General features: G+C 38.4%; 1 protein-coding gene and 1 pseudogene across 2 annotated transcripts; one reads left to right on the plus strand and one right to left on the minus strand.

Moving 5' to 3' along the window:
• The first annotated feature begins 770 nt into the window (after positions 1 to 770).
• LOC132430512 (calaxin-like) lies at positions 771 to 17,880 on the plus strand (annotated as a pseudogene).
• On the minus strand, positions 15,840 to 25,197 carry RBM48 (RNA binding motif protein 48). Of its 2 annotated transcripts, XM_060020534.2 has the most exons (5): positions 25,079 to 25,197; positions 24,352 to 24,542; positions 22,096 to 22,241; positions 20,206 to 20,759; positions 15,840 to 18,589 (listed from the first exon to the last, which is right to left on the minus strand). In XM_060020534.2, exons 1-5 carry the CDS (start codon positions 25,187 to 25,189, stop codon positions 18,503 to 18,505), a joined length of 1,089 nt encoding a protein of 362 aa, XP_059876517.1. In that variant the 5' UTR covers positions 25,190 to 25,197; the 3' UTR covers positions 15,840 to 18,502. The 2 variants fall into 2 exon arrangements, with proteins under 2 accessions (XP_059876517.1, XP_059876514.1); XM_060020531.1 differs by lacking the exon at positions 25,079 to 25,197 and having other exon boundaries at positions 22,096 to 22,236; positions 24,352 to 24,480.
• Between the last annotated feature and the right edge of the window lie 120 nt (positions 25,198 to 25,317).

The raw sequence follows: 25,317 nt of genomic DNA on the forward strand, positions 1-25,317 counted from the left end.
GGGTTGCCCTTAGTATGTTTAGGTGTTTTAAATACCCTAAGAGTGTCTTGAATTTATTTTATCCAGAGTATAGATTCGTATTCCTCCAGTCAAGATGTGTTAAAAGCCTATTGCCTAATTTTCTTTAATTTTACAGAGAACAATAGACTAGCCACTAAGAACAGTTATTAAAAATTGTCAGTTTTCAACTTAAAATCTATGAACGTTTGGTATTTCCTTAAACGTTTGGGGAAACTTTTTTTTTCCCCCAGTTGTATTTGCCTTATTTTAAAATTTGTTTTTATGTGTTATTTAAAATTTAGTAAGAATACAGTGTCCTAAATTCTAAAAATCATTTTCGTACCTTTTTTTTGCCTTGCCACAGTGAAGGCCAGCAGACATACACAAGAAGATGTTTGTTCTTTATACCAGGATTTGACAATGGACATGAGAACAGTTGCCATCTTGCCCAGCTTTGGCATAATCATACCATGTTTTCCTAACCAGTCAGTCAGATAAGTTGGAGGGGTAAACGTGAGGGGTTTTACATTTCTCTAGAAGCTCCCAGATTGAGACCTTTGTTTGCTAATTATGAGAAGGTGCTTGGTTAGAGTTTTCAAAGGAGGTTATAACCTTTGAAGGAGCTCTTCGTAGCCTGAGAAGTTATTTTATTTCTACTTAAAGAATCAGGTCTTTATAGTCTTACTTAGTTATTATGTGTTCATCCGTAAACATTTTCAACTCTAGAATTTGTGCTCAAGAAGTATAAGTGGCAATAATATCAAATACCACTTTAAATGGTGTTTAGCCCCAAAGAAGAGATAAATGTTGGAATTGCTGTAATATTTCAGATCACATCATTAATGAAATCACTGCATTTATACTGAGTGGTAACAATCACTGTTGCATATTTTTCCAATTACTTGAGAACCTTCTGTGTTTGGTTGCTGGAATGTTGCCATGGTCACGTTCTGTGCTGGGTATGGAGTGGTGCACTGTGGAGTCAGTGGCAACCCAGGACACCCAGGCTTGGAATTAGGCTATCAGAGAAGTCTGCATTGTGTTGAAGCCACACTTGACATGGACCAGAAGGTTCTGAAGAAACTAGTGGAATCCATCAGTAATACTGTCAAGAGCTGTAAGTACTGACCAAATATCCAGCACTGCCTGAACATATTCAATCAAATAGAAACATTGGTAGACATACTAGTTGGACCTTAACAAGTGCTTTGTAACCCCCCAGAAGTAGAGTTGCTCTATTTTCTATCTAGTATTTTGGCCATTTAAAAAAAATAGTTAGCAAGTGAATGATTATCCCTGCACTTACTCTGAAAATATTTTAATCATCAGATGTCCTAAAATATACTGCATACATGGGAAGACTAGCATGAGAATTTACATGACATCATAAATGCTAAAGGATTATCAGCCAACCAAGTACTGATTTTATTAATGGTCTGAAATTTAACCAGAGATTCCAAAGTATAAAGGTGTACTTTGGCAACTTCCCCGAGTTCTCTGGCACAAAAGCCATAGAGGCAGATAATTGCTGTACTTCACAGTGTTGATAGAGATACATAAGATAATTCAAATGTTGAAGAAAGATGGTGCTTTTGCACATGGCAAGTGTTTATTAAAGCTAAGCTAATTTAACAGATTTTTTTAGGAATCCTTGCCCTGCCAGACCTTAAAAAGTAATCCTGTGAATATTTGTTTCTCAAGCCCGGCCACAAGCAATCCTGACTGATAATTCTAAGAATTTGTTTTTATACTTTAAGGAAATTACTTTTATTTCAGCCGGCTTTACAGCCTCATTATTGGGTGCTTCCATTTTCCATTGTGTGACCTTGGCAGGATAGTCACCACCTTGTCTGAGAATCTCATTGTGGACATAATTCAGTTTTTTCTTTTCTCAGTTGGATTTTAAATGATCTAAGCTCCTCAAGCACTTCTGGGCCCTGTTTTCCCATCGTGCTGTTACACTACCCTTTAAAATCCATCTGGCAGATTTAGCCAATATTGAATATAGTATGAAATGCCTGCTGTCATGTGCTACTTTCTTAACAGCCTAGTTTTATAACATTCAAAAGGAAATTTTGCATGCTTTAAAAATCTGACTCCTCTCCCCATCCTAATGAAATTATTTTTAGCAGTGTCTGCTACCCATATGTGTGTTTAATACCGTTATTTGTTATTTGAAAGCAGTTTCTGAAATAGTCTGTAGATATGAGTATGTAATACTTGATGAGACCCATATCCCTTATAGTCTTCTACAAAGAAGATAACTTATAGCTGTTTGAAAAAAGGAATAAGTTGCATTCCTTTCTTTTTCCAAAGTTTTTGACACTTAACTGATTTTTAAGTTATTGTTGAAAGTTCAGGCCCTAAATACTGAAACATAGCTATTGACCAGTATAGCCAGATTACTAGATTTCTAACAGCTGATGTTTATTGAGCTCTTCATTGGCAAGACAGTGCAAAATGGTTTATGTTCATCATCTTTATTCTCAGAACAAACCCAGTGAGGTAGGGGATGTTATCCATGTTTTCAGGTGAGGAAACCCCATCTTAGATTGTTTGTGTAAAGCTAACAGTGGACTTTTCTTGTTGAGGCCAGGCTAGTCTGATGCAGAGTCTGCACTCTGTTTATTTTTCAAATTAATCCTACTGATCAGCATTATAGTCCCTCATGGTCTTTCTGTACAGTGTTTTCCCATAGTAAGGGGACTATTAAAATTTGTTCAAATCAGTTTAGTTCTTGAGTCCTTCTAGTTGAGACCAGGATAGACACTGGTCCTCTCATGACTAGAATTTGGTTATTAATGGGTAGGAGAGGGAAGGACTAGAAAGCTAGTGCTGCCTTGACCTTCTCAAGAAGGGACTGTCTTTATTTCTCTTGGTGTACAAAGTTCTAATAATTGCTCTATGTGGCAGAAAGTTGAAGTGATTTTTCCTGGGCTTTGCTTTAGAGCTTCTTGTTAGTCCCTCATGTGCCACATGGCCTCTTTCAGTCGAAGCCACTACCATTGCATACTCTCCTCTCAGATCCTCAGCCGGTTTATCCTCAGTCCAGTAGCTACATTTGACTATTCAAATGTAAATTAAAATTAGGTAGAACTTAAAATCCAGTTTTGGTCACACAAACCATTTTTCAGGGCTTAGCAGCCACATGTGGGTTGTGGCTACCAAATTGGACAGCACAGACAGAATATTTCCATCATCTCGGAAAGTTCTGTTAGACAATGCTGCTCTGGAGTCATGCAAATAAATCTATTTCCTTTTCCAAATAATAGCCCTAATCTGGTGGGAGAGGCAGATAATTACCTCAGGATATATAGTACATGGCTTCATGGTGTGTGTAACCTATGTGTTCTCATAGGGCCCCATGCTTAGTTTAATGCTCTGCTAACACTGACTTAAAATTAATTTTTTAAATAAGAGGCCTGCATTTTCATTTTGCATTGGGCCCACAAATTCTGTAGTTGACACTGGCCACGTACCTCTTATTTGTAGTATGGTAGGAGTATTTCCACCATCAGAATCACCTAAAGGTTTATACTGAAGGTGTAGATCCCGGAGTACCACCCTTAGTATAGTACAAAAAAATCTCTGGAAGTGGGGCCAGGCATCCAGATTGTTAGCTCTGTGTGTTCTTAGACACTGAAGTGTGAGGGTCCTGATCAGAATTGTCTTTTCCACTTGAAACTTCAGTTCTGTCAGCCAAATGTCAGTCCCGGTTTGATTGATGGTGAGTTGGGAATTGACCCAGTCTTTTTCACACAGATTGTCATTTTTATACTTAGGTACATTAATGAACTTTTTTAAAGATAAGCGAAGAACTTTAAAATTATTCCTAGTAATTTCATGTGGTTTGATTCAACTGCTCATTTTGGCATCTCAAGGTTACTCTGGAGCTTGACTCTCATCCAGCGTATTCCTTAACTTCTCCAGTTTACAAGTGATTGCTTATCATTTATTTAGCAAACATGTATGAGAGCCTTCCACTGTACTAGGCACTGCTGGTTACTGAATAGATATTAACATAAGAATAAGATTTTGCTAAAATCCCAAGTATTTTGTGAACTGCATTTCTCTGATCCATTCTTATCAAGCAGAGGAAATAGTTAAATGTAGTATGATTTGACCTTGTGAATTCATGAGCCTGTCTTTTCTGAGCACTCATGAGTTTTTAATACAACTGATCATCTCCTTTAGGACTCAGCCCAGGAGCACCTAAGGGCCCATTAGTCCAGCATTTGGCTTTTTCTGTATTTGTGAGACCTAACATGGGCCACGATGTGTGCATACGTAGGTTAGTGTACGTAGATATTTCCTAGCTATGTCTACTAAACAGGCTTAGAAATATTAGCACCCCAATAGTGATTAGCATACCCAGTGACTAGACCTTGGTTTCTAAATACCAAACTAATAACCAGATTTCCTTGAAAAAATAGCTGAACAGAGCATAAAGGAAAAACCTACACTACTCCTGCTTTAACACTACTATCATACTCACAGTTCTCCAACTGTGTGGGGGTTTCTCCCAGCAAACAGTTCTCTGTGACATTAGCTGGGTGTCCCTACAATTTAACTCAATTCTGACACTACCTGGAGAGTGTCAGATTCTACCAGTTAAGAGCTCAGTCCTACAAGACTGCTTCTCACCAGATGCCAATCACAAGTCCAGGTTGTTACCTGTGCTTCTGACCAACTGGCTATCAATCCGAGGTTCATACGACCCCCTCCTTGTGTTCAGTTAGTTTGCTGGAGCGGCTTACGGAACTCAGGAAAGCAGTTTACTCTCTAGATTACCAATTTATTGTAAAAGGGTATAATTGGGAATAGCCAGATGGAAGAGATGCATAGGGCAAGGTATGTGGTAAGGGGTGTAGTTTCCAGGCTCTCTCCAGGCACCTTTGTGTGGTCACCAACCCAGAAGCTCCCCGAACCCCATTCTTTGGGGATTTTTATGGAGGCTTTATCACATAGGCATGATAGATCATTAACTCAATTTCCAGCCCCCCTCTGGAGAAGGGGTGGGGGCAGGACTAAAAGTTCCAAGCTTTTGAACATAGCTTGGTTTTTCTGGTGACCAGCTCCCGTCCAGGACCAACCAGCAGTCACCTCATTAGAACAAAAGACATTGCTATCAACAAGGAAATGGCTAAGGGATTTAGGAGCTCTGTGCCAGGAACCAAGGGCCGAGACCTATTTTTTTTCCCTGTTATCTCATGCAGGGATGATACAAGATGAGCCTGGCAAGTAGTGCCAGAAAGCAAGGCAGTGTTGCAAAAGCAAAAGGATGAGGGTATGTGAAAGAGGAGTCAACTTGAAAACTCCCAATGGCCAAAGCTGAAACAATTTGGGCAGCAAAATTAGTAGCACAGTATTGGTCTAAAATAAATACATGTGACTGCATACTGAAAGAATTGAATAAATAAATGGAAAAGAGACAAATCTTCCTTAGAATAAATTAATAGTATAAATACTTTCCTAAGAAGTGGAGCTTAATTCCCTTTACCTTGAGAGACTGGCTTCTAAAGACTAGATGATGGAAAGGGAAAGTAGTATCAATAGATTCAGTGGAGAAACCTGTAGACTCACTTAACCGAGTGATCGAGGTTATCAGCAGTGATAGGTCATGTTATTGATAATACCGTGTATCTCCTGATACATGACAAGAACAGCACTTGTAGTATTATTCCCCAAAACACAGTCTAATGAGGAAAACGTTAGGCAAACCTAAATTGAACTTATGCAAAGTAAAAAATGTCAAGGTCATAAAAAGGATTAAGACTGAAAACTCACAGGTTGGTGGAGACATGACAACCAAATGGATCCTGGATAGGATCCTAGAACAAAAAAAAAGGACATTAGTGGAAAAACTGGTAAAATCTGTAATTTAGTTAATGATAATGTGCCAACATTAGTGTTTTAGTTTTTTTTGTTTTGTTTTTAATTTATTTATTTTATTTATTTTTGGCTGTGTTGGGTCTTCATTGCTGCGCACGGGCTTTCTCTAGTTGCGGCAAGCGGGGGCTACTCTTCATTGCAGTGTGCATGGGCTTCTCACTGCGGTGGCTTCTCTTGTTGCAGAGCACTGGCTCTGGGCACGCGGGCTTCAGTAGTTGTGGCAGGAGGGCTCAGTAGTTGCGGCTCACGGGCTCTAGAGCGCAGGCTCAGGAGCTGTGGTGCATGGGCTTAGTTGCTCCGCGGCATGTGGGATCTTCCCGGACCAGGGCTCGAGCCCATGTCCCCTGCATTGGCAGACGGATTCTTAACCACTGCGCCACCAGGGAAGCCCAGTGTTTTAGTTTTGACAAATGCACCATGGTTATGTTGTTAACATAAGATGTTAACAGGGAGAAACAGCGAAGAGCCCTACTATTGCATCTCTTACGTAAATTAAAATTATTCCAAGCTAAAAAGTTTAATAAATAACACGGGCCAATCTCTAACATATCAACACCATTCTCATTACCCACAATTTCTCAAGTATCATTTACAGTGGTTCCTTGACCACATGTGTAAGGTCTTTAGATATAATGAAATGTGAGTTGTATGGATAAAACTCAGAAAAATTTACTAGCTTCTGCAGATTGTGTCTAAAATCCTTGATTGTTTTGTTTGATGACTTGTCGGTATTTAACCCAGAGCAGCTGCTGACTCTGAAACCTCGCTTTCTTCGGGGATCCATTTTCACAATGCTGTTGCACTCAGATGTTGATTCTCTATCAGAGTTGAGCAGGGCTAGTTTCAGGAAAGCATTAATATACTATGCACTCCATACAGTGTGTCCACACCTGAGGTTCCTTTTTCTTCATATTCCATAAAAGAAAAAAAACACTTTCCAAGTTTTTGTCCTCAGAGCACCCCCTTCTATGACCAAGTCTTGAAAAGTCACATTGCTTTATTTCCACCATACTCTTGGTTAAAATGGTCAAAAATCCTCCTAGTTTCAAGTGAAGAAGACACAAACCCCATCTTTCTAAAGGAGGGGTATCAAAAGTCTATCGTAAGAAGAGCATATGAGATGGGATAGATTGTTAAAATCGTCTTTGGGAAAATACAACCTGTCACATCTGGATTCACCATTTGTAAGGTAGTTTCAAGAATCTACTGCCAAAGTGATCTTCCTTAAATGCAAATCTGATCCTGTTAACTTGCCAGCCAAAATTTTTCAGTAAGCCCCTCGTAAAGTCAAACAATTCTGCCACCTGGCCACACCAAACTTTGTGGCTCTCCGAACGTGCCTCCCTGCCTTCAAGCTGCCTCCTCTAGCAAATGCTTACTCCTTTGATGGCTTTAGCTCAAGTGACACCTCTTCCTGGAGCCCCTTCTTAATCTCTTATCGCCTCCCCCCTGTTGATGATGCCTTTCTTTGGGTCACTACCAAACACCATCAAGCCTAGTGTTTGTGATACTTCATTGCACTTTTATCTCTTGACTAAAGTGTAATAACTTTGAGGGCAGGAACCATGGTGTATTCATTGCCTGGTTCATGGCAGGCCCTTAATAAATGCTTATTCGATGGATAAAAATTACCTTTATGTCAAATTTGGAGCTATGTGTGAAGCCTGCGAATCTAATTCAGTTCATAAAATAATATTACTAGGTACCTTTGTAATCGCTTATTCTATAGATTTATCAACCATTACCCTAAGAGTCAAGTCATTCTCTGACCATATTAGAAACCCTAATGTAAACTGCATATTTGCTAGGGGTTCTCATTGGTTTCGGATGGGTAACTTGAAATCATCTCAAAGAAAAAAATCTAAAAATATGTCTTTGCCCCCACCTCCCCCCGCCAAAAAAAAAAGGGAGGGAGGAAAAGGAAGAGAAAAAATAGTAATAATAACCAGCTTTCCCTCCTAACTCTTTTAGTTCTCTCAAATAATCTTGAATTCATAGAATCAGACTTTTAGAACCTGAAGGAATCTCAGAGATCATCTAGGATAATACCCAAATTTTATAGGTGAGGACTTGAGGCATAAACAAGCTGAATTGTCCTAAGTCAGCTATATAGGATAAGAAATGGAAGTGGAACCCAGATACTTAAGTCTAGCCAAGCCACGAAGCCTAATCCCTTTGTTTTCTGTCCTGACAGTGCATTAGAATCACTGTGTGCTGCTTAAGCAGCATCTCGGGCTCCCTACCTGCTTTCTGACTTCATTTCCACCTCCCTAGCCAAAGCCCTATCACTCCAAGCCTGACTTCTATGCTTCCAGTTTTCCCCTTCAATACAACTTCACCAGATGTGTTTCTTAAACCACTCCTCAGCCTTTAGAGCATAGAAGAATCAGCTGAGCTCTTGTTTCAAAGCTAACCCCTAGGCCCACTGTTAGCAATTCTGATTTAGGAGGTCTGGGGCAAGGCCTGATAATCTGCATATTTAACAAGTATTTAACAAGCCGTGAGGGGGGATGATTTTGACGCAAAGGGTCCAAAGATGACACCATGAGAAACCCTGCTCCAGTAAAATAAATGTTAATCCTCTGACTAGGTATTCAAGGCCCTCTACCATCAGCCTGTCCTCTTCAATCTTGCTTTTCACTTCTTCCCAACTTGCTGTGCTCCCAATAAAAAGTGTTCTACCTCAACCCCAATTCTTCCTCTTTCCTTTACTCATGTAATTCCTCTTCCTGGAAGTCTCCACTTCTTTACCACCTTCAATACATTCCTTCCTGTATAAATACTATACATTCTTCAAGGCCCATTTCGAAGTCTACTCCCATGAAAAAAGCACAACTCTTCTTTCCCATACTGATTCCTCTTCATATGTCTATAGTGGTGAGTGTTATACCACATAATTTATTATTTATATACTGTCTTATGAGAGTTCTAAGTAAAGCCTGTCTTGATTGTGTGAGCTCTTAAGTAGCAAGTCCATGTCATACTTTTTTTTTTTTTTTTTTTTTGGCTGCGTTGGGTCTTCATTGCTGCGCAGGCTTTCTCTAGCTGTGGTGAGCAGGGGCTACTCCGTTGCGGTGCGCGGGCTTCTCATTGCAGTGGCTTCTCTTGTTGCAGAGCACGAGCTCTAGGTGCACGGGCTTCAGTAGTTGTGGACACGGGCTCAGTAGTTGTGGCGCACGGCTTAGTTGCTCCGCGGCATGTGGGATCTTTCCAGAGCAGGGATCGAACACGTGTCCCCTGCATTGGCAGGCGGATTCTTAACCACTGCACCACCAAGGAAGTCCCTGTCACACTTTTTTAAATCACTAGAGCATCTAGAATCATAGGAACAAAATAGCTGCTTAGTAAAATATATTTAATTGGGTTGGAGAACTCAGTGGTTAAATCTAAGTTGTATCCATTTGTATTTTCATTTTACAGTAAAAAAAAGTGAAGTAGAGTGTCTCATAAGAATTTTTCACAGCTTGGTGGAAAGAGCTGTTGTAAGACTTGATAACACTAGACTAGATCATAACACATTTCGAGCCATCCTGCACAGCATATTTGGAATGACTGATGATATGCTAATGAATAGGGGTAAGAACTCATGGAGACTGAAATGGGCCAAGCTGAGATGACAAATATGTATATATTTATTTATATATATATGTTAATACATGGCAAGTTTTCACCAAAGACTTTGCATTTTTCAATACCAGAATTAGACGATTCTGGTAGTGCTACCAATTTAAAACAGTAAATTTGATTTGATTGTGAGGATGGTTTTTAATATAAACTCACTCAGAATTTCATATTTCATAGCTATACCATTTTGAGAAAGAACCAGTAATGACCTAAATAAGCTAGCAGTATTGATTTTTTTTAAAAGATAAGCTTGTGGTTTCAATTGTCTTTGGAGTCATATGCTGTGTAGACATGTAAATTATTTACTTCTTCAGCACAAAAAAAATGAGAATTACTCATTATATTGAAAAAAATCAATGAAACAATTTTATTTTCAGAACAGGAAATTTAATGTGATCCAGTCAGTTTCACTAACAGATTTTTAGTGTTCAACTTGATATGTCTTGATGTATGTATACACCATTGAAACCATAACCATAATGAAAATAATTAATATATCTATCACCCCCAAAAGAGTCAATAATATTTTATAGGATAATTCTAAGATTTCACTGGTAATTTAAAAAATAATGTGTTATTTTGGTAATTTATCTTTAGGTATTATACAGATTCTTTAGAACAGGATTTTGCCACTCTTTAGAATAAAAATTATCACATTGATTATCCCTACTGTTGGTCTTTTTTTGCTGATAGTAACTGTACAAAACATCACAAGTGAGGCTCATAATTGACCATGGAGGAGAATGGCTTCTTTCTATAAAAATCTGTTGGAAATACATTTCCAGTAATTTTGACTCTTTCAAGAAAGATTGTGTCAAAAACTTTTTTCCCCCTCATTTTGGGAGGAAAGATTTTTTTAATCTCTTAATAATACTCTTGAATTATAAAATAGCTATAAATTACAATACACTTACACGTTCTTTTTCCTTCAGTATTTTTTGCATTTGACAAAGACATAACTACATAAATGTGAAAGAGTGTGTTAAAGGATTATCAGTGTTTTTTCGAGGGACTTTTGAAGAAAAGCTGAAGTGTAAGATTTCTATGTTATTATTAACTTAGTAATATATATTGTCAATTTTGTATTAGTTAATCCTTATATTTATTTATTTTGGCTGCGTTGGGTCTTCGTTGCTGCTCGTGGGCTTTCTCTAGTTGTGCTGAGCGGGGGCCACTCTTCACTGTTGGACACGGGTTTCTCATTGCGGTGGTCTCTCTTTGTTGCGGGGCACGGGCTCTAGGCACTTGGGCTTCAGTTGTGACACACAGGCTCAGTAGTTGTGGCTGGTGGGCTCTAGAGCACAGGCTCAGTAATTGTGGCGCACGGACTTAGTTGCTCCGCGGCATGTGGGATCCTCCTGGACCAGGGCTCGAACCCGTGTCCCCTGCATTGGCAGTCGGACCCTCAACCACTGCACCACCCGCGAAGTTCCTAAATATTTTTTTAATATAAATTCATTGTTCTCTATATCGCCCTTGCAAAAATAGTTCATGAAAGTTATAAAAACAAAAACAAAACACAGATGAAATGGGTGTCCTATTTTATAGGAGAGTCCCTAGATCCGGAGTCTCCAAACACTTCCTTCACTAGTTCTGTAATACCCCAGTGTCACCAGGATGGCTCTTCGGCTTAAGGCCCAGGCAAAGGACAGCAACTGAAGTTCAGGACATGTGCCAACTCTGATCAGCTGGCAAGGCTGAGGTTTCTGGGGCTGCCTCTGGGCTCAGCAGAAAATGGCCTTGAATATGGGGCAGCATATAGTTCACAGTGAGGCTATTCCTTGTCTTTCCATCAGAGAAAATGTGAGGGATTGACACAAAACACGATAAAACACACAACCCTCAGACACCAATACTCTAGTGTTAGACTAAAAAGAGAGGAAAGAAGGCTGAGACAGTGAAAGAGGAAAGAAGGCTGAGACAGTGAAAGCCCAGAGGAAGGAGGGTTATAAAGGGAGTTTCCTACAGAAAAGGACCAGGGATTCCAAAGACAAAGATCTCCCAGTTCACAATTTTGTAGGAACAGCTCTGGCCTCACCTCACCCTTACCATTGATGTGACGTATATTATCTGTGTTTTACACCTCCTGTGCCAGGATTTGGGGTGTGAAACCCTGGAAAGAGAATAGGAACAATTTTAAGTAGCAGTTTTCAAGGGAGCAAATTGCTTAAAGTGTCAAATTACTTAAGAAAAGAATGCAGAGTTCTGAGTATATAAGGAAATTTTTATCCCTTCTTGTTCTTCCACTTGAATTTGGATTTGGGATGTTCAAAAGATCTCTAAATTAAACACACGTTTCAAAAATGATAGCAACATTTTAAAAACTCACCAACTTTATTTGACATTTATGACTTTTTTGACTTTTATGACTGTTTTGTGGGGGGGGGGTTCCTTTTTTTCTTTTCTCTCTCTTTTTTTTTTTTTTGCTTTTTTAAAAAATTGAAGTATAATTGGCATACATTACATAATTCTTTTTTTTTCTCCTTACAACATTATGTGCTTTTCTTCCCCCACTTTTCTCCAATCTAATTTTTCACGGGATAACACGTATATATAGTTGTCACTTTAGTTTCTTATAGTTGCAGTGTTCTTACAGAAAAGTCTCACTGAGAAATGAAAAGTTAAGTTTCGTGGTTGTAAATTCTTGTGAAAGTGGTCGTGACATAATGCAGCTAGACATGATTGCATAGCATCACACTATCAAGAATTTTTTCCTCCTCTAATCCCACTTCCTAAAAATGTTTCATATACATTTCAAGATATGTTAATTTGGGGAAAATACTACTTCTAGTAGGGTTGTGTCACAAACTCATATATGCTATATATTGGAGAAATGCAACAAAAGACAGAATTAATCTGATGCTTTGGAATTTTATACCTGTTTTTTTTTCTCCCCCGCTTCGTCCCTTCCTATCTTTCTCCTGCTCTCTCTCCCTCCCTCCCTCCCTTCCTCCCTTCCTTCCTGTCCTAAAACATTTAACTAGATTACAAACTCCACAAGAACTCCTTCACTGTTATATTCCCAGGACCTGAGTAAGGTCATTTGTGGGATGAATGAGTGAACTGTAGTAGTGCTTACACAGTGCAATGGAAGTCATGGAAATCACTCTCTAGGGAGAGATGGATCATTTTGGATAGTGCAGATGGGTAGACCCCAAGGAGGTGACAGACTCACTACCCAAATATATTGAAAAATGTTCTTTGTCAATGATATAGTGAAGTGTACACACTAGTTTTTGCACTCTATGTAAGAAGGACATTGTAACATTAAGATACACACGTATTTATATGTATATGTGTGTATATATATATGCACTATATATGTATGTGTAAATTCTTTCTTTTCATATCCCCAGGGGTATTTAATCTTGTGGAAAGATTTATAAAATTCCTCCACTATGTAGAATATAGGTTGTATAAATTGTTTTTATCCTTCTTTAATTACATATTGAAATAACTAAGGAGAAGACTAATGACATTTTAACTGCTCTTATCCAAGTCTTTAAATTTCGTATGCTTTAAAAAGCCTGTTTTGAAGTTTACTGTTTCAATGGTGATGGTTACATTTCTCGAGAGAAAACGTTTGACATGCTGAACAGTCTACACCAACAGTCACCTGAAGAAGATACTGATGAAGGAATAAACGAGTTGGTGGATACAACACTGAAGAAAATGGTAAGAATAAAAAAAACTGTAATTCATTATATCTAATCAAATGGATGTTAGATAAAGCTAAAGATGAAGAAATGATTTATTTCCCTACGTAATGAACGTAACCATTATGAGGGCAGGAGTTTGTTCTCTGCTCTATCCATTGCCTAGAACAGTGCCTGGCTGATAGTGGCTACTTAAAAAATATTTATGGAATGCCTGGGTGATTAAATGAATCACTACATTAAATGAATGTTAATTTTATTATTTTAAAATATTTTACTATCAGTAAAACCTCATTATTTGGGAAGTGGGGTGACAGATTCAGTTCTTTTAAAATTGGATGCAAATGTAGTCTGTCTTCATGACTTTTGCTCTCTAATCCATCTAAACACGCATTATAAAGTAATAACATAATAAAAATAGTTGTCCCTTATAAATTGCTTACTATATGCCAAGCCCATCACAGAACTTTAATATATGAACTCATTTTATCCTCAGAACAACTCTATGAAGTTGAAATCATTCTCTCTACTTTGCAGATGAGAAAACTGAAGTGCAGATAGGTTTATACAAGGTCATGATAGAAAATGAGGTGCAGAATTCATCTTTCAATGAAACTAATAATACCTCTTTATTATGGACATAGTGGTTTCTCTCTTTTTCTTACCGTGACCCTAAACTGGATACCAGTGAAGGTTTATGACTCTAAGGTGGCCCGGGCCCAGCTCACCTCCATTACTTTGGAGCTCAGGAAAGTAACAGATGATGAGGTCTGCCGAGTCTCAGATTCAGCTAACGCAGACTTCAGGATGTCCTCTTCCATTAGAAATACTCAAGAGCCATGGCTAAGACTGAGGGTAGACTTCTTGAGAGACAGTATGCTTCCCACTACCACACCCACCCCCTTCTTTTTTTGAAAGAAAGTTATGGAGTGAATCTTTTTCTGAAAATTATTCAAACCTTTCTTTAAACTAGACTCTCAGCAACCCTGATTTAGTTATGCCCGGAAGTGAAAAAACAAGGACCCATTAAATCAAATCCAAATTGGATTAAGCGGTTAAAGGTATTCATAATCTACACACATGCTCCCTCCATGATTAAATCTTCCATAGTCCCTGTCATGAATACTCCATTCCAGGCTGGTCTGTCTTCTTCCTGACTTGCATTCCTGCTTACTGTCATAATCCATGTTGGGCCATTCGTCTGCATTTCCTCCTGACACCTCTCCACCTGTCTAGATCCCAAACATCCCTAACGGCCTAACAGTAATCTGCAAGCTTCTTCTCATGACCCTAGTCCATCTTGAATTGTTACTGTTCTCTCAGTGCCTTGCTCCTTATTAACCAACTTCACTGTTATACTTTTTACATTATATCCTTATCTCAAGTAAGAGATCCTTTGAGAAACAAAGCTAAAAATTAAGCTTAAAAATCTTTGGCACTTATTTTATCACAAAAGTATTATAATGGGCTTCCTCTAATTTTCTTATTTCCCCAATTAGGGTATAAGTCCGTTAGGGACAGGGTTTTTATATGTCTAAGGTAATTCAGGTATCTTAGCCTGCTTGGGCTGCTGTAACAAAATATAGACTGGCTGGCTTAAACAACTGGAATTTATTTCTCACAATTCTAGAAACTGGGATGTCCAAGATTAAGGTGCCAGCAGATTCACTTACTCACTGAGGGCTCTCTTCCTGCCTTGCTGACAGCCACCTCCTCAATGTGGCCTCACATGGCAGAGAGAGGGAGCTTTGGTCTTTCTCTACTCACAAAGACACTAATAACATGATGGGGCCCTACGTTCATGACCTCATCTAAATCTAATTTACCTCCTGAAGTCCCCCACCTCCAAATATCATCATATTGCAGGGGTTAGAGCTTTTAAGGCATGACCTTGGGAGGTGGGGAGAGACAAACATTCAGTTCATACCAGGTATGCCTATTAGACTAATAGGAACAAAGTAAGTGGCCTCCATAAATTAGTACCTTTTGATTTGTGTAAGCAGTGCCTACAGAAGTGTGAACTTACAGTTTGACTTGGTAAAATCTTTTATTCTAGACAGTTATTTTCCATGCAAAATTAAAAACTACTCTATCATTTATCAAGAAATTATCTCCTCTCTAGGATTATGACAGCAATGGCAAGATATCTTTTGCAGACTTTGAAAAAGCAGTGAAAGAAGATAAACTTTTGTTGGAAGTGTTTGGACCATGTTTACCAGACGCAAAGGTACAGTGCCAGCAGCCAAACTGGTTGAGGGAAAATTTCAAAGGATCAGAAAAGAAATACTTGCTAGACACCTACCTCTGTAGGACTTCAACACACTACTGAAGTTCGGGCAACCATGAAGATCTCAGCCCCATCCTAACATTTGGGACCCAAGACAGTAGTGACTAATTATATTCAAGACCTTTTTTGAGCTTGTAACCACCTTAGCCATACACAATTCCTAATTTCCTGTAAATATTTTCCCCAAAAAAACCCGAGGTATATTGGCTTGCTTAAGGGATAGAACAGTAAATACAGAGTGGTTTCAGCAAGTACCCACCATAAACTGCTAGGAGGAAACTTGATCTCTTTCTCTTGTTTGTTGTCAAACAATGAGAATAAATTAAGCTTTTAAAATTTTGGACACGTATAGTACTTTATAGTATTTTATTTGTGCTCATGAAGGATTTTCCAGTATGAATATGACAAAGGTTTTCTGAGCTGGAAGAGTCAGCCTGATAATTAATTTCACTAATTAACATTTCCTTTGTTTTTTTTTTTTTTTTTTTGGGGTACGCAGGCCTCTCACTACTGTGGCCTCTCCCGTTGCGGAGCGCAGGCTCAGCGGCCATGGCTCATGGGCCCAGCCGCTCCACTGCATGTGGGATCTTCCCGGACCAGGGCACGAACCCGCGTCCCCTGCATCAGCAGGCGGACTCTTAACCACTGCGCAACCAGGGAAGCCAACATTTCCTTTCGTAATTCTTCCTTTGACCAACTGTGCTTTGCAAACGTGATATAGGAAGAAACTTTTTATTCTCTGCAGTAATTTAGATGGTGATTTTGTGGATGAATTTGCATACTGTTAAGCTATCCTTAGCTATGTCAGCTCATCTAACTTGTCCCGTTGTCGTTTATTCTCACAATTTAATTTTGTCTGGCAACCTGATGGGTGAAAGAGTTCAGAATAATGGACTGGATTGGAGTAATTACTTAGGTTCAGATGGAACACCAATGGTTCTTCAGCTGCTCCCCAAGTGTTCATCTGTAAGCCAGTTATCTAGAGCCTTACTATTCGAAGTGTAGTCTGTGTACCAGCCGCAATGGTATCACCTAGGAACTTGTGAGAAATGCAGAATCTCGGACCCCACCTCAAACCAGCTGAATCAGAGGTTTTGTTTTTGTTTTAAGTGCTTGACACAAGAAAGGTTTATTTTTTCTCTCATTGTGGTCAAATTTTGTGTATGCTGGCAGGGACAGGAGGGCTGGCCTTCACACAGTCACAGATCAGGAATCCACTCAAGAACACAGAACCCACTTAGCAGCTCCTCCCTTTAGGGCTATCAGAGAAATTTTTTTTTTAATTGAAGTATAGTTGATTTACAATGTTGTGCTAATTTCTGCTGTATTGTGGTAAAATACACCTATCATAACATTTACCTTCTTAACCAATTTTATGTGTACAGTTCAGTAGTGTTAAGTACATTCATGCTATTGTGCAACCAATCTCGAGAACTCTTCTCATCTTGCACAACTGAAACTCTATACCCATTAAGCAACTCCCAATTTCGGCCACCCACCAGCCTCTGCCACCACCATCAGAGTCTACATTTTAATAAGACAAAAGGTGGAGATTCACAGCACCTTAAAATCTGAGAAGCCTGATCCAGAGAGAAACTTGCTTTTTCCAACTCTATGCTGAGGTGACTAATGTATTTTTTTAACTGAGAGTGCAGCAAAAAGTATAGTTGACCCTTGAACAACACGGGTTCGAACTGTGAGGGTCCACTTGTATGTGGATTTCTTTTTCAATAAATACATACTACAGTACTGCATAATCCATGGTTGGTTGAATCTGAGGATACAAAACAGCAGATATGGAGGGCAGACTGTAAAGTTATATGTGGATTTTTGACTGTGTGGAGGGTCAGCAACCCTAACCCCGTGTTGTTCAAAGGTCAACTATATATCTAATTAATTACCTCACAAGGAGGTAGAGCCAGACAGACACCTTGCCTGCAGCTTCTTTTAATACCATCCACAACTAAGTGCCTTCCTAGCAAGTTTGAATCAGTAAGTCATAAATGAAGGTGGAACTTCCTAACTTTTATATTCAAATTCAATCCATTAGGCAAGAGGCCCTTAGGACAGGGAGAAAAACAGACACCATTTCGTATGGCCCTCCTTAGGTTATTGTTATCAGTAAAAAAAAAAAATAAAATAAAAGGAAACAGCCTGGACATACTTGGATTTCCAATTATGTGATGCACTGCCAGGAAAAAAAAAATGTGGATGTGCTAAAAGTAGTGGTAATAAAAGTCTAGCATTTACAAATACTGATTTGTTTCTGCCATAGATGAAGTAAATTACTCTTTGAAGTTAACTAAATCATATAAGCTTCTAATTTTAGCTTTGTTCTAATAGTTTAACTTTTTTGCTTTATAGAATTGTCTTGATTTTGAAGCTCTGGCATTCCAACACATCCTGACTTCTAGTTTTTGAATGTGAATTACTCAAAATTATTAAATTCAGAAACAGATCCTAGTTGCCTATATTTATATTATAAAGTTTCTATATTTGCTTCAATTAATTTACATATAGTGATTGCAGTGTGAGAGGTAGTAAGAATGATTTCTGTAATATTAAGTATGGATCAAAATAACATCTATGATAAGTAATGATAAACTAATTAATTAATTTGTTTAAGTTAACCAACAACCTTAGATTTGGGGGCACATATTGTGAATCAGCCATTCACAACCCTCTTTTCTCTTGCTTCCTCAACCACAGAAGTTGGAAACCCAAACATTCAACATTCTAGACTCCTCTATAAGGAACAGCCACGGGCCCAGTTCTAGCCAATAAGATGTAACCAAAGTCACTGGGTGGAACTTCTGGAAAAGTTTTAGTTTTTTTAAGGGACATAATTGGCTGGCATGTATTTTGTCCATGATAAACTAGTTTTAAAAGATGAAACTATATGAGACAAGTAGGATGAATGAAATTACAAAGAGGAGTGCATTAAAAAAAAATACCAGCAGTAAAATCTCTTTAAGAATTAAAATGACAGCCTAAAAATAAAAAATAAATAGGCCTTTAAAAATATTAGTTTACTGCAGACAATTTATATTCTTCTTCTTTGTTTTAAAGGATGATTTCCACGCACACCTTCCAGCTTGTCCTCTGGAGGCTTCGGCACAGATGAAATTACCTAGGTTAAAAAAAGAGAACCACCAACACTATAATTTTTATAGTACAAGAGTAATAAACCATTAGAATAGGTAGGATATACATCCAGTAGTTTAATCTTTGCCATCACATTTAAGGTAGTTAGCCCAAGTTCAAGGTGCAGCCTACGATCTAGGCACAGAGAAAAGTTTTCTGTCCAAACATTGATGGGAGTAAAATTTCGAAAGCCATTTAACAAGAAAGAAATTTTGAGGGGAGAAAAGTAAACATATGCTCTACTTTAACATTCCTTTATAGATCTGTTATTTTATGATGAAGTCACTTGTAATTTTATAAATACAGATAGATACCCTGGTTATGCATAACTTGAAACACTTATAATATTTGATATATTTACAGACATTGAGGCTCCAGTGCGGATGGGGGATGAAAAATTTAAAGAAATAAGCAGAAAATGCTAGAATCCTCAATTTCTTAGGGAAAAATGAAATCAAATACATCAGAACAACGTAGACAGTATAAGTTACAGCACAGTAAGACAGTCTTCACTTAAAATGGAAAATTATTAGAAACCGTAGTAAACTGTATTTAGTGTTTCTCCTTTTTGTTGTTCTACTATTTCTATATCTAGGATTTGGACCTAACTCTTTTTTTCTGGAAAATACAGTCAGCTCTAAGATAGCTATGTATCTGTATCTATGTCTCAGTTTAGTTGTATCTGAAGGAAGGGTGCCAGTACAAGCAAAAAAATGTTTAAAGAGGCTTAAGCATAAAAACTGTGTCCATGGATTTTTATTATTATAAAACAATTCCTCATCCTCAACTGGATAATTTTGAGGTTAAAAAAGGGTACATAAAGAATCTACCTTAGCCTCTCTTAATTACATTGTAAAATATATGTACAACTATGTGAAAAGCACTTTCTGAACCTGAGTTTAAGTATAAGAGAATGGTCTTTCTCCAGCAGATTATGATTTCTGAAAGGCTTGCCCCACGATAAGGTATTTTTCAAACGCTAACTCAAATGTTAACTTTCTTTTATTTGTGCTTAGAAAATGGAAAATGGTTATGTAAATAACATTAAAAAACTGCTAAGTAGAACAATCTAGCTCTAAACTATTTAAGAAATTTAAAATTAAAATTCAGACCTTAAGGGCTAATCTTTAGAAATCTCACCTTCTTTTATGGCTATCTGTATCAAAGAAGCAAAATAAGCATTTGAATTTTATGTAATTTTGAACTTGAGAAATAAATTGTAATAATTTTCCCTCAATGCAGTAGTTCTGTATGTTGGCTCATATTAGAACTATCTGGAGCGCTTTTAAAAAAGGGAGGGCCTGGGCTCCATTCTCACAGATTGATCTAACTGGCTAAAACTACTGCTTTTATATTTTCTACTTAGAGTGATATAAAATGTTTAAAGCAAGGATTAAAGATATCAAAGCAAATACATATCTGTGAGTCAAATTCAGTTATTGTACTTCAATAGAGAATTGTAGGAAACACATCTAAAAAGTAAAAATGAAAAAAAAAAGAATGATAATACTGTAGTTCCCAGAAATAAGTCTCCATTCAGTTGTTAGTCCTGTAACCAAATCGTCTCTTAAAACGTTTTTTTTTTTTTTTTAATGATCTTACCTCTTTAAGTTTACTCCGAATTAAATTCGCTGTTGTATTCAACGAGTCATCATGCATGTCTACTTTAGGAATGTCTGGTAACTGAGGGCCAATCATAACCTCATTACTACTTGTGCTTGCTTCAAGAAGAGTTCCACGTTTACAATCATCTTCTCTTCTTCTTTTCCGCTCCTGCAGTTGTGTTGTCCTAGGCATAAATCTGTCAACTGCCTCTGAAGGAGTAATAGCCTTCTGTGCGCCAGGGAAGGCCAATGAATTTTTCAAAGTTTTCATCTGCATTTTTTGCAGAGAGTCATAGTGGTTACAATGCTCCAGTGTTTCATCATGGTTTCTACCATCCTGAGAGGAGTTTGATGCTCTGTCCACATGTTCTCCTGATGAACATGTACATTTGGGGGAGAAACAGCACAAAGGCAACTCACAGGAATAAGGAAGACAAAGATCTGAGTTCCCAGTAGATGTGTTCAAAGAGGCTGCAGGAAATCCAGAGGTCTTCGAATAGAAGTCCTGTCTAAAATCTTTTGTATCTTTATGCTTCTTTGTCATGTAATGATCTTTATATTAGAATTTAAAAGGTGAGAGAAAGGGAAACAGAAATGGTTCATTTATTGTTTTCATCATTCAGAAACATGTACTTTTAAAAAGAAACATCACTTTAAGATGTTAATGAACACTACCCTAAAAAATTTACTTCTTGAGTAGGGAATACATTCACATGATTTATAAAAAGGATATCTGTCCAGTATGTCTTACCTTTCTTCCTCCCACTTACCCCTCTTTTTCTCCTGTAATACCCATTTCTCTGAACCTTTCTGCTTTCCAGTTAACTCTAAATCTTGCAGAGTTTTTCCATGTCATTACATAGAAAACTTTATGGCTTCAAAGTATTTTACTGTATGAATGTATCATGCTGCATGCTGCTTAGTTTGTATTTGTAGCTTTTAAAGGGGACAATACGCTGGGTCCATATTTTATCATTTCTTTGGTCACACATACAGGTTTTCCTGAAGCTAATTATTCACACAGGTTAAAGTTCAGCATCTACAACTGACCAGAGACTCCCAACAGCTCTTGCCAAAATTTTAGGTAAGTTTTACACTTTATTTCTCTCTTCACACTGCCACATGCCCCTTACTCAATCAGCCATAAACTCATCATATTTGATAGCTGTATGGACACTGTCTTTTAACCAAAGGGTGGAAATTTGGTAATTTGAGCCTCTGGAACTATTCAGATTTCAGACCACACACAATACCTTAGTCCAATTCTGACTGCTCTAGTTCTACAGTCCATGTGCCAGATCCTATGACTCCATTCGGTGCACTGGGAATTTGTGTCTAGGGCAACTTGGATGGGCATATTGGGCATTTGGCCAGCTGGTGTTCATCAAAAGTGGAACTTACCCACTTTTTGCAGTTGTAACTGGCCTGCACATCAGAGGTGTTTCTCACTGCCTTTTGGTCAAAGCCTTAATTCCTCAGCATGGACACAGGCTTTTCAGGCTTTACTTCCTGTCTCCTTTTCTCTTATCTCTCACTGAAGCTGTGTTGTGGTTATCATGTACTACTCACTGTTCCTTAAAATGCATGATGCTCATTTATTCCTCTGGCCCATCTTTCCGTCTCTTCCTCTCCCCTTCCAAGTAATGTCTACTTACCCTTCAGAACTCAGCCACCTCTCTCATCCTTAGGAAGCCTTCCATGAAACAACACCTCTCCCTTCCCAGCCCAGATTACACAGCATTCTGTAAAGAACCCTGTAGTCTACAGATATTGAAAATTGTGATCCTTTACTTGTCTGTTTTCTCACTAGACTGGGAACTCCATGATGATAAACGTAGCAAAATATCTGACACATAGGAGGTGTTGTTTAGTGATAGGCTTTCCATACCTTTATTTTTAGTAGTTCTTGCTACATAAGCATTCCTCTCTTGTAATTTTTTTCTGGTTTCTTCAACTGTCTCAAATTCTGGAGCATAGCACACATGAAGCAATCCACCAAAGAAACTTTGTTCATCCATTTTTCTCTTGGCTATCCTAAACAGAAATACGTATCATGGTTTACTAATCTAGATTTACTTAGGATGAAAGCTTAACTAGTATACAATACACTGATCTAAAGAGCAAAGTCCAGCTTTTGCTGTGTATATATATTCTATAGCTTGGGAATTAAGATGCTCTGCTTGTGGATGGTATTGACCCTACTGATCCACTGCATACTCTCTTAGAGCCTTTCCTCCCCTCTCCCAAGAGTCTTAATAGGTTTTAACTAAGTCATCCATACAAGCGAGATTCCCTTTAACCAATATAGGGTCCAGCTTGTTGGTCTGAGGTACACAATCTGTGGTCATGAAATAGAGATTTTTCTCTGTGTTAAGTTAAACGGTGCTTGAGAGTTAGCTCATACCTAATTTAGCCTTTTCAGCACAATGTTTTCCTATAATGGAATTCATATGTAAGAAATTAGTTAAAAAATATTGTTATTGTAAACCTTCAATAATGGAGGAAATATTGAATATGTAACAAATAGTTAGAAAATAAGAGGATGGTATTCATTCAACAAATACTTATTAAACATCTATGATGGGCTTCCCTGGTGGCGCAGTGGTTGAGAATCTGCCTGCCAATGCAGGGGACAAGGGTTTGAGCCCTGGTCTGGGAGGATCCCACATGCCGCGGAGCAACTGGGCCCGTGAGCCACAACTACTGAGGCTGCGCGTCTGGAGCATGTGCTCCGCAACAAGAGAGGCCTCGACAGTGAGACGCCCACGCACCGCGATGAAGAGTGGCCCCCGCTTGCCACAACTAGAGAAAGCCCTCGCACAGAAACAAAGACCCAACACAGCAAAAATAAATTAATTAATTAATAAACTCCTACCCCCAACATCTTAAAAACAAAACAAAACAAAAAAAACATCTATGACTGGCCAGGAATTACTACAATAATTAGGTACTTCTATGCCCAGGGAAAATGATAAGAAATATTCATTGAGATTTTACCACGTACCGCAGTGTCCTAAGTGCTTAAATGCTTCACTTGAATTAACACTTTACAACAATCTTATGATGAAACTAAGGCCTGGGGAGATTTATAACTTGGCCATGCCCACATTGGTTTGTGGAGCTAGGATTCAAATCCAGATGTCACACTGCATGGTCTACTGTCCTAGGTTGTGTGGGAGATGTAAAAACTCCTTAGAATGAATGCACAATGAGAAAATATGCTTCCCTCACCATAAGGAAATGGCAAGTTGGTTAGAGCAGTGAGACTATACATAAGAGCAACTGGACAACACTACATGACCCTGTGTACCCAAGTGTTATTTGTAGCACAGAAAAGAAAATAAGAATTTTAATAGCCATGGAAGGATGGGTCTTGGAGTGTATTAGTGACAAGAATAGGAATCAACATAAAAAGAGATAAGGCATTTCACATTTCAGCCTTATTGGAGCAGAGAGTTTATGTTATATATAGAAGGATAGAAAAGATGGGGTCAATTCATATAGGTGCATAACAATAGCTCAACAGCTAATCTTTTTTTAAGATTTTTTTGATGTGAACCATTTTAAAAGTCTTTATTGACTTTGTTACAATATTGCTTCTGTTTTATGTTTTGGTTTTTTGGCTGCGAGGCATGTGGGATCTTAGCTCCCTGACCAGGGATCGAACCCACACCCCCTGCACTGGAAGGCGAAGTCTTAATCGCTGGACAGCCAGGGAAGTCCCTCAATGGCTAATGTTTATTGCATTCTGAACAGAAGGCATTTGCTAATCCCTTTACGTGAATTATCTCATTTCATCCTCACACAACTTCAATAAGTAGATCCTTTTACCATATGGATTTTACAGAATACGAAAACAGGTTTAATGGGGTTGAATAACTTGTCCAAGGTCACAATGTAAGCAGTGGAACCTGAAAACTTACTCCAAACCCAATCTTTAATCTACCACACTACACGACAGAAAATTGTTAAGTATGGGAATGATCTATGGACAGAGTTTTGGTAAAGCTAACACTTAAGAAAACTGGAGAAAAATAATAAACGGCCATGTTAGGTTATTGGGTAATTCAGGAATGAATGAGAGAGGACAAAATGATACCAATGGGAATAGAGAAAATGAGACACTGCTTAACTTGTATATTACCTTGCACTGTGTAAATTAAGAAATTTAATAAGGTAAACTTCTGTAAAGTCTTCTGCTGGGTATTCGTCCAGAGCATTATACTGTTCAATTGCACCATACAGAGCAAATCGCTCAACTAATTCCTTCATCGCTCCCACTGCAGGAACTCCTTGTATTAATAAGTACCGAGATTCCAAATTGACTGTATATACCTAAAAGAAATGCAGACACATTAAATGTATTTCACAAATAAGCCTAAGACAAATCTGCTCCTATTAAAAAAAAATTGAAAACAAGAACTATTCTGTTCAGAGAGTCTGCAAAAAATAAAGAATCAAAAATTTGCCCCTCTCTCTGCATAAAGAATTCACCCTACGTGTGAAGGCCTCTAGCTAAAGCACCTAATAGACTACCTTCAGTCGACACGTTTTACAGAAGTTGGCTCGGTAGATACGACAGGAAAGAGTTAACATAGTCATTGAGCCTTACCGTGTGACAAGGACTAGTGTAAACGCGGATGATACAATGACTAAAACACAGCCCTGTTTTCACGGAGCTGAGGTTCTAACAGTTGGCTAAAGAGGTCGCAAGAATATCTGGTACCTGAGTACCAGCGTTCCTCACACTCATCTCCAGTGAATGGATGTGACCGCAGCCTTTCAAGATTTTATTTACGTAGGCTAGGCATGTGAAGCTAGAGCTTACATAAAGCTACTGAAGACATTGAATGAAACCAAAATCACTTTACCTTGACAGCGCGAGGCCGTCGCCCCTCCCGATACTTGGCCCGCGAGTCGCACACAGCCTTTTGGACGTGGTGGTCGAATACACCCCCAAGCTCCCCGCCACTCGACGCCATCTTGCCGGTTTGGGCCCTCGCAGAGACGACAACATCCGCCTCCTTGCCCTCTTGTGTATCCAATAAGAGAGAGGGCTGGGTCAAGGCGTGCCGAGATTGGCTGAAGAATCGATAGCGTCAGCCATCGT

This window comes from Delphinus delphis, chromosome 9, assembly GCF_949987515.2.
Source record: "Delphinus delphis chromosome 9, mDelDel1.2, whole genome shotgun sequence".
Lineage (NCBI taxonomy): Eukaryota > Metazoa > Chordata > Mammalia > Artiodactyla > Delphinidae > Delphinus > Delphinus delphis.

What these genes read in the sequence shown, in the direction of transcription:
- RBM48 (XM_060020534.2), bottom strand. Translation starts at nt 25,189, where the DNA reads ATGGCGTCGAGTGGCGGGGAGCTTGGGGGTGTATTCGACCACCACGTC. An exon ending in CTTAATTTACACAGTGCAAG is followed by an intron (nt 22,242 to 24,351) that starts GTAATATACAAG and finishes ATTTCTGTTTAG; the next exon opens with GATAGCCAAGAGAAAAATGG. An exon ending in AAGAACTACTAAAAATAAAG is followed by an intron (nt 20,760 to 22,095) that starts GTATGGAAAGCC and finishes TCTAATATAAAG; the next exon opens with ATCATTACATGACAAAGAAG.